General features: G+C 44.8%; 1 protein-coding gene and 1 long non-coding RNA gene across 5 annotated transcripts in view; one reads left to right on the top strand and one right to left on the bottom strand.

The window, feature by feature from the left end:
• Nucleotides 1-2,669: 2,669 nt before the first annotated feature.
• Nucleotides 2,670-6,510, bottom strand: LOC310680436. Its single transcript, XR_014512753.1, has 2 exons — nt 6,226-6,510; nt 2,670-3,966 (listed from the first exon to the last, which is right to left on the bottom strand). It is a non-coding gene; the product is annotated as an uncharacterized lncRNA (long non-coding RNA).
• The window catches only part of TSHZ2 (teashirt zinc finger homeobox 2), a 330,558-nt gene continuing 326,071 nt past the window's right edge, over nt 3,985-8,471 (top strand). For 2 of the 4 annotated variants that reach the window (XR_014512718.1, XM_083446794.1), the window contains exon 1: nt 5,021-5,621. Coding sequence is in view for 1 of the 4 variants with exons in the window: in XM_083446792.1 (XP_083302918.1) it covers nt 5,582-5,621 (40 nt within the window). In the remaining 3 variants the exon portion in view is untranslated. Of the gene's footprint in view, nt 5,622-8,471 lie in introns of all 4 variants that reach the window. The other 2 variants (XM_083446792.1, XM_083446795.1) reach the window with 2 other exon arrangements.

Here is an 8,471-nt window from a genome sequence, read left to right as displayed (position 1 = left end):
GAAGGAGCGTCTCCACCCCCATCGTTCTGCCCGGACACTGAGGTCCAGCTCCGAGGGCCTTCTGGCGGTTCCCTCACTGCGAGAAGCCAAGTTACAGGGAACCAGGCAGAGGGCCTTCTCGGTAGTGGCCCCCGCCCTGTGGAATTCCCTCCCACCAGATGTCAAAGCGATAAACAACTACCTGACATTCAGAAGACATCTGAAGGCAGCCCTGTCCAGGGAAGTTTTTAATATGTGACATTTTAGTGTATTTTTCATCTTTGTTGGAAGCCGCCCAGAGTGGCTGGGGAAACCCAGCCAGATGGGCGGGGTACAAATAAAAAAATATTATTATTATTATTATAAAACAAAACTGATAACATCCATAATAAACCAGTTCAGAAATTGCATTTTGTGGTCATTCTCTTTCCCCTGCCCCCAGTCACCTGTTGGAAATGTTTATTTGTTAAGAAGGTGTCGCATCATAGACTGGAATGGATGAGAGGAGCAAAGCTTATTTTCTGTTGTGGTGCTGATGGTGTCCCTGGGGCTTTTTCTAGGACAGGCATCCCCAAACCTGGCCCTCCAGCTGTTTTGGGACTACAGTTCCCATCATCCCTGACCACTGGTCCTGTTAGTTAGGGATGATGGGAGTTGTAGTCCCAAAACAGCTGGGGGGCCGAGTTTGGGGATGCCTGGTCTAGGAGGCAAGAAAACTTGACTCCCAAGTCTTAGGGGAGTTTACTACGGAAAAGTGGGCTTCCCCAACCAAATATCAGACCTGGCTGCTGTAGTCTTGAGGGAATTTACAGGATGATAGCCTTAACTTTTGGGGTGTCCTGGTTTTTACTTTTTGAAATATAGCAACCCTACAGTATGAGGTGACCTGTCCGGCACCTGATTTCTCCTTTGTGCAGTCAGACTGGTTTACTATTTTTACTGAGATGGGGCAGCTTTTGCTACACACTTCCAAGAGCATTCTGGGTAAGTAACAGCGCATCAGTTGACCATTTCAGCATGCGGCTATCATCTTTAATGGACATTCAGCAGTCAGCTAGCACTGATTCTTTTATTCTTCAGTGGCCACAGAGGCACTGGACTCTGCAAAGGACACGACTTCTTAAAGGTAGTTAACAACTTTGAATCACACTTTCTGGTGTGTGAGATGGCTCTCGTATACATTGAATGTTTTCCAAGGTGTGGATCAGATTTCCCTTCTTCACCCTGATGTTTTCTCAGAACTTCCACAAGAACAGATGCTGGATCTATGTATCTGACAGACATGTTTGAAGACGAAAAAAGAAGCACCTCAAAAACCTGCTCCCCACCCAAGTTAATCTCACTACCTTCTTCCTCCTCAACCATCCTCCATCCCAAGAGAAACCCAACTCTGCCCTACTTTTGGAGCTTCTGAAGCTGTTGTTGCTGCAGTGAGACCTGATGCTGCTGACCTTGCTAGAATCGTAAAAATTAAAGGGACACATAGGCAGTCTACTCCAATCTCCTGTTCATGTGGGAATCCTGCCTCTATGACATCTTTGATAGGAGGTCTAGAAAGCCTCAGCTTTACAGCCTTGAAGCGATCGTCCTACTGTCAAGCACCTCATACCATCAGGAAGTTGTTTCTTGTGTTTGGTCAAAATCTCCTTCCATCTAATTTGAACCCATTGTTTCATCTAGAGTGACAGAAATTTGCTCCATTATCTTATGTGACAAGTGCTTCATACAGTCTTTACCCCCCCCCCAATTAATGGTACCCTAATCCTTCAATCTCTTCCATCTTTATCACTTGCCTCCTGAACATGTTTTAGTATTTAAATATCCTTAAATGGTGGTGCCCAGAACTGGACACACACTCCTCAATGTGAAGTCTGACCAAAGCCAAAAAATGAGGGACCATTTTATAGGCTCCTGTTGATGTAGCCTTCAATTGCATTAGCCTTTTTAATGCGGCATCACACCGCCAGACTCCTCCTCTCGAGACAGACAAATGCCAACCTGCACTGCTGAATGATCAGTTTGGCAGGGCCCGCACCAGTTGCCTCTGCTTCCAAAGGGAAAGTGATGGGAGAATGAGGGCCTTTTTGGTGATGGCACCTCAGCTGTGGAAAGTTTTCCCCATGGATGCTCACCTGCTTTATTTGGGGGGTGGGGTCCAATGACTATAATTTTATTATCCCATTATTTTAATAGCCTTTGCATATGGTTGTACTGGCTGAAGCTGGTGGGCATTGTAGTTCAAATCATCTAGACAGTTGGCAAAGGCTGTAGTAATAGTAAATAATAATAATAATAATAATAATAATAATAATAATAATAATAATAATAATAATTTATTTATACCCCGCCCATCTGGCTGGGTTTCCCCAGCCATTCTGGGTGGCTCCCAAGAGAATATTCTAATGGAACATTTGCTTGTCTTCATTTTACACTCCCTGCTTCTTTTATCACGAGACTTGTCTTGATTTTTAATACATTGATTAACCCCTTGATAATGTCTATGCCCCCTTGATAGTTTCTAGGGAGAAATTAATGCTTTATACTGAAGTATACCTTGTGAATGTGAGCTTAATCTGTAATGTAACAGGTTTTCCAAGTCTGTTTTGATGCCATGTGGGTGACTGCATACAAGACCTAACATCTGTAGATGCATCTGTCCTAGAAAGCAACATTTTATGTTTCATAATTGCTTTTTTAATCAATAACATTTGCAATTTATTTATTTGTTTTTTTAAAAAAAATCTTAATAAAAGGTGAGATGAAATCTTTGCTTTAAATAATGAAAAATAAAATACAAGATCCAAAGCTCACCCAAATGGCACTGGAAAGAAACAAGATTTCTCGTCAAAGCTTTTGTCCAAAGGGATCCCCATGAACTCAGTTTGACAACTACATTCCACATCCTGCTCATAATTGCGATGGAGCTTCTAGTTTGGGGTGGCAGAATCTCACGTTCCCATTGACAAAATAACTGTGGACTGAATACAGGGGAAAACAGAGTATCATGCAAAAGGAGCATTGTCTTGAGAAAAAATGTCAAGAGCTCCAGCAACATAAACGGAGACTGGTTTCTTTGGCAGAGAATTGGTAAGGCTTTCTTTTGTCTGTAGCTCTTGTTAGATGCATCTTTGACTGTTATTTATGGGGGGGGGGGATTACTCCCGGAAAACAACTGTGTTGCTGAAAGTGGTATGATGCACAAACGCTTTAGCACTTGGTCGTGGCCCACCTGAATAACTATTGCACATTTGTGGATATTTAAATCTATTGCACCCCAAAAGACAAGGACCCCATCTCATTGTACAGAGAAGGTGATGTAGAGATTCTGGTGAATCAACGGCTGATGGTGGCAGGAGACAGCCTCGATTCTTCACTGATCTTAGACCAGCTTTGTATGATCCACTCCACCAAATGGCCTCTCCCAGCTACCTCAGACACCTCCCTGCTTTTTTTCTTCATCCTCTTCTGTTCTCCATTAATACAGCTGAATGTACAATCGCGTCCAAAACTGCCGCTCCTCCAGATGTTTCCAATATATCTGGATCACTCTCCGATAAGTGGGACTGTAATGTTACTTCCTCCTTCGGGCCACTTCACACAAGATGATTTCCTTCACGGTTATCACTTCCAGGTGGCTAAGCTGCATGTATGCCATATCGTGTGGCGGACAAACACGTGTGCACTGAGATTTGGTGTACGCAGAGCAGGAAGCTGCGACTGGCAGGAGGCTCCCACCAGATGTGTACACTTGTCCAAATGCACATGTTGTGGCGTCCACGCATTTTGTTTCTTCTCCTTCCTACGCCAAAGCGATGCTCTTGGAGGGAAAGCCTCAAGGATCCTGTTGCCCTTGTTTCACCCTCTTTCTTTCTTCCTCCTTCTCCTCCTCCTCCCACTCACCTCTCCATAGCCTCCTCCACTTCGAGGGGTTTTCTCTCATTGCCTACCAGCTGCTACAGCCTTCATCTGGCTATCGCCGCCAAACACCTGGGCGAAACAGAGGAAAAGGAAATAAAGGAAACTTCATACAGTTTGTTCCAGAGGCAACCCAACACCTCCTGGGTGTCTTTCTCTGATGGTGAGAACTTGTCAGCAATCTATTTTCAAAAGTGTGGGAAAGAGAGAACTTTATCATGTACCATCCTCCCAACTGTGTGCCTGAAAGAGAGGGAATCAGATAGAAGGGTGTGTGGGTCTTTTTGTTTTTAAACCCTTTCTAATATTCAGGATGGTGTATCTGTGAGAGGAGGGGTATAGATATCTCAGGCAATCCTTGGCAAGGGAGAGGCACTCTGAACATGCTCAGATGCACTGTCCACTTCACCTGATCAGCTGCTTGTCAAGGCTGGATCCTGCATGAAATCGATCTTCCAGTGCCCTGATTGGGATGGGGGGGGGGAGGTTGTCACAATTTGGTCCAGTTTCCTGCAGTGATGGGAAAGGGGGGCTAGCCAGGAAAGGATCATATTGGGGGGGGGTGAGGAGAGAGGTGAGTTGAGTAAACAAACAGGTTGGCACTGGAGGAGGAGCGATTGCTTGAATAAGGTGGTCTCTTTCGCTCCTTCCGTCCCCCTCCCGCCGAAGTGCCTGTGATCAGCAAAGCCCTGTCTCTTTAATAAACTGACTGCCTTCTGTCTGCTCGGAGTAAATTTCATCCTGTCATCAGGTCGCGGAGGAGGAGTTTGTTAATGTACAGTTTGCTCAGTGGATCGATGTTCGCTGGCATCGCCTCGCCCTGCCTGTGCTTGTGCCTGTGTGTGTGTGTGGATGTGCGTGTGTGGATGTGCGTGTGGATGTGTGTGGATGTGCGTGTGTGTGTGAACACCAGATTTCCTCCCATCCAAAGCTTCTCTGTCCTCTTCCATATCACTCACAACCTGGCATCTGACAGCAACAAACCTGCAGTTTTCTCAGCCAACACTCACCAATCCGCCATATAGATCTACGCGAAGGAGGCGACGAGGAAAAGGGGGGGGGGGGAGAGAAATAAGAGAGAGAGAGAGAGAAAGAGGTTGAGAGGGAAAGAGAGGAAATAGGGGGGGGGGGACAACCGCCTGAGCTGTTTTTTTTTAAAAAAATATTTTGCATATCTATATTTTGCTATTTATTATCACTTTTCAAAAAACAAAAACAAAATAAATCCCGGCACCTTTTTTCTTTTTCTTTTTTGCATTTGATGTTCCTGGATGTTTGCATCAAAGCAAGTCTTGCAACAGTTCAAACAAGACCAAAAAAGAGAGATAGATAGAAAAGCAGCAGCTCACCCCCCCCACCCCATCCCGGTTTCTCTTTCCTTTTTAAAATTAAATCCTAAGAATCAGAATCCGAACAGGTTGATCTCGTCAGAGAAGTGCCAAAGAAGAGAGACGGGTGCTTAGTGCTGCCGGCGGTGGGTCGCTGAGGAGGCAAAGCGGCGGAGGGGAGGAAAGGAAGAGAGAGGGAGAGAGAGAGAGAGGGAGGGAGGGGAAGGGAGAGGAAAAAAAACACAGACACACGCACACACACAGAAAGAGAGAGAGAGAGAGAGACAGAAAACAAGCCCCGCGAGCTTCCAAGGCTCTTCGGATCTGGAAAGAGAAGTGAGATTGGAGAAAGTACAGCGATGCCAAGGAGGAAACAGCAGGCACCCAAACGGGCAGCAGGTAAGGAGCCAACCCACTCGCCGCAGCCCTCTCGGCGTCTCCCGAAGACCTTTAAGCCCTCCCCTCCTCCCCCACAGTTTATTGTAGGGACGCGCTTGGAGAGATTTTGTCTTTGCAATTTTTTAAAAAGGGAAGGAAAAAACCCCATCATTTTTATTTCAATCTTTTCCTCTCTGTTTCTCTCTCTCCTCCCCCCCCATCCTTTGCAACTTGGACACTATTGAATCAGCCTCTCTGGAAGCCGACTAGTTTTCGCACCAACCGGTGCTTATTTTTATTTATTTTTTAAGGGCGGGCGGGGAGGTGCGGAGGGGGGGGGGGAGAAGACCGCTTTTCCGCCTCGTCCCGACGCTGCTCGGGTCCTGTCTCCCTCTTAAACTTTTCCCCCCAACTTTCTTCCACATGGTTTCTCACCTCTCTTCCCCTCCTCTCTCCCCTCCCCAACCCCCTCAAATCCCCTTTGATCATCTTCGCGTTGCATCCCTGCTATGGGGTTTGCAACGAGGAGCTCTTGGATTTTTAATATATATATATTATTTTGTACTGCAGTTTGCATGCCTCTAGAGGAGTAATGTTTTGCTTTTTAAAAAATAATAATAATCACCATTTCCATAGCGTCGTTCCTCGTTCAGTTCTTTCTCTTTCTCCCTCTGAAATAGCGGCGGCGGGGGCGGGGGGTGCTGTCTGTCTCTGTTGATGAACCCGCTGGTTGAAGTTCAAGCCTTTGATCATCAGTGGCGAAAGAAAGCGTGGGGGGGGGGGGGAGAGAAGAAACTGCAACAGGAAATAAAACGAACGTTCTGACGGTTAAGGAGGCAGCCCCTTAGATTCCAATCAAATTAATCTTTCGGACTCCTTTCGCTTGCACGCTGCTATTCAAGTTGGATTGCAACTGTTTCTAGCCTGCATGATTGGGGGGGGGTGTCAGATGCACCGGGTTTTTTTGCTTTTTTAAGGGCTTTTCCGGCGGCTCCAGCAGTTTGCAACTTTTTGGGACGGTGTTCTGCTTCGGTTGCAAATGGGGAGGAAAGAGAGGCTAGGAAAAGTTGAGCCTAGTAAGGAACGGGGGAGCAGAGAGGCCTGCACAATGTTAACGTGGATTTTAGGTGTGTGCATATATTTTAATGTAAGGTTGGTTAATGGAGAGAGACAGAGACAGAGAGAATAGTTTGCTAGGATTTTTGTTTCTGGGTAGCGCAGCTGGGAAGTTCATTTTTTTTTTCTGCCACCAGACCCACCCACTGAAAAAATCAGGTTTCCAGATGATTGCCAACTTTGATTTGACATTTGATTGATCACCTGTCATCTTGCTGCCTTTGATCTATTCATTCTTGATACATATCAATAAATCACTCACTATGGTAACCTGAGTGCCAGTGACGCAAGTCTTGCCCTCTAGAATCTCTTAGCCAGACATTCACAATTATTATCTTGTTTGGCTTTAATGTGGGTGGGATTTGTCTTTTTCTTCTTTGTGTTCACTTAGACTAGAACTGTACAGTGAAGCTAAGTTGTTGGTGTGTTGTTGGTGTGTTTTTTAAAAACCCTCTCCAATCCCCCCTCTGCCAGATCATCAGATAACACTTTGCATTTCCATTAGACACTGAATAATATAGCTTTGAAATGTGGGAAAGTTTCAGGATAGGCATTTGAGTAAATCTTTCACAGTACTGCTTGAGGACTATTCAAATGTGAAAATTAATCTTGGAGGGGAGAATGGGTTTGACAAACTTTTACAAACTTGACCCAGTTCAACCTTCGGCAATCCCCCCCCCCCCATTCTCCCTAATATATGTCTATAAATTAGAAATTATAATTGCAATCCAAAGGTTAGTTACGATTATTTCATACAAAAGGGGTTTAGGTGACTACAATCAAAAGGCATAATTGAGACAATTTCTTTGGGGAGTCCTATTTGGGGGTTATTTTTCACTCTGCTGAGAGACATTTTGGACAGCAGTAACAGTATTGCCACATGGTTATCGCTGCACGCATTTGCCAAAAATAAAGAAACCAAGCTTTCCTTGTTAGCGGTACAAGTTTAGATTTTCCATATGAATACAGGCCCTATGTACTACGATTCTGCTTCTTTATAAACTAAGACTCCAACGTCTCTTGAAAGCATTTCTGTTGCCATTGTGGGTGCTGGCAGCCCTGATCCGCCATGTACACATTCCTTGATTTTCCTTTTCGTCGGACTTTTGAACACTCCTTCTTCCTGAAGTGTGCTGGAATTTAAGAGGTTAGGGATGCCGGAAAAAGGTAGGTTCGTGTGCCACCTGGAAATAATATCATACAATAGGCATCTTATGCATGATAACAGCCTCCTTGTTAATTACACTGGTATCATCCTTGGTCCTCAGCCAAGATGCCACTCCCCTGAAAAGAACTTTGGAACATATTTTTTTTGTAGAGGTTTTCAAACTGCTGGGTGACAGTTTGAATAACTTGGGCCCATGATATCCCGTAATTATGTTGTGAAATATGTGCTTGGCTTTCAGAAGTTATTGCCCCCTGTTTAATATTTGTTTCAACTTATGAGGGGGCTGGTTCTTTAAGGTTACATGTAACATAGCAAATAGAGAGCAAGTTTCTACTGTTTCGGAGCAAGCCCTCCTTTGAGTTTACACGGTGCCTTTAAAACATCGTGCAATATTGTTACGTTTGTTTTCATTTCCCTTGCTCTAGTATACAGATTTTGTTTTATAAGGTGAAGGACGTCTCAGAGGTCCTGGAGCCACAACATGGCCTTAGGCAGAATGAGGAAGGTGTGGAGGAAGCAATTGATTATCCAGATGTTTGGCACAACAAGTATTCTCTTTCGCCTTCTTTTAAATGCAAGCTTTGTCA

Source organism: Podarcis tiliguerta (assembly GCF_965153285.1).
Source record: "Podarcis tiliguerta genome assembly, chromosome: 6".
NCBI classification, from domain to species: Eukaryota; Metazoa; Chordata; class Lepidosauria; order Squamata; family Lacertidae; genus Podarcis; species Podarcis tiliguerta.
This window is presented reverse-complemented; position numbering and strand designations above follow the sequence as displayed.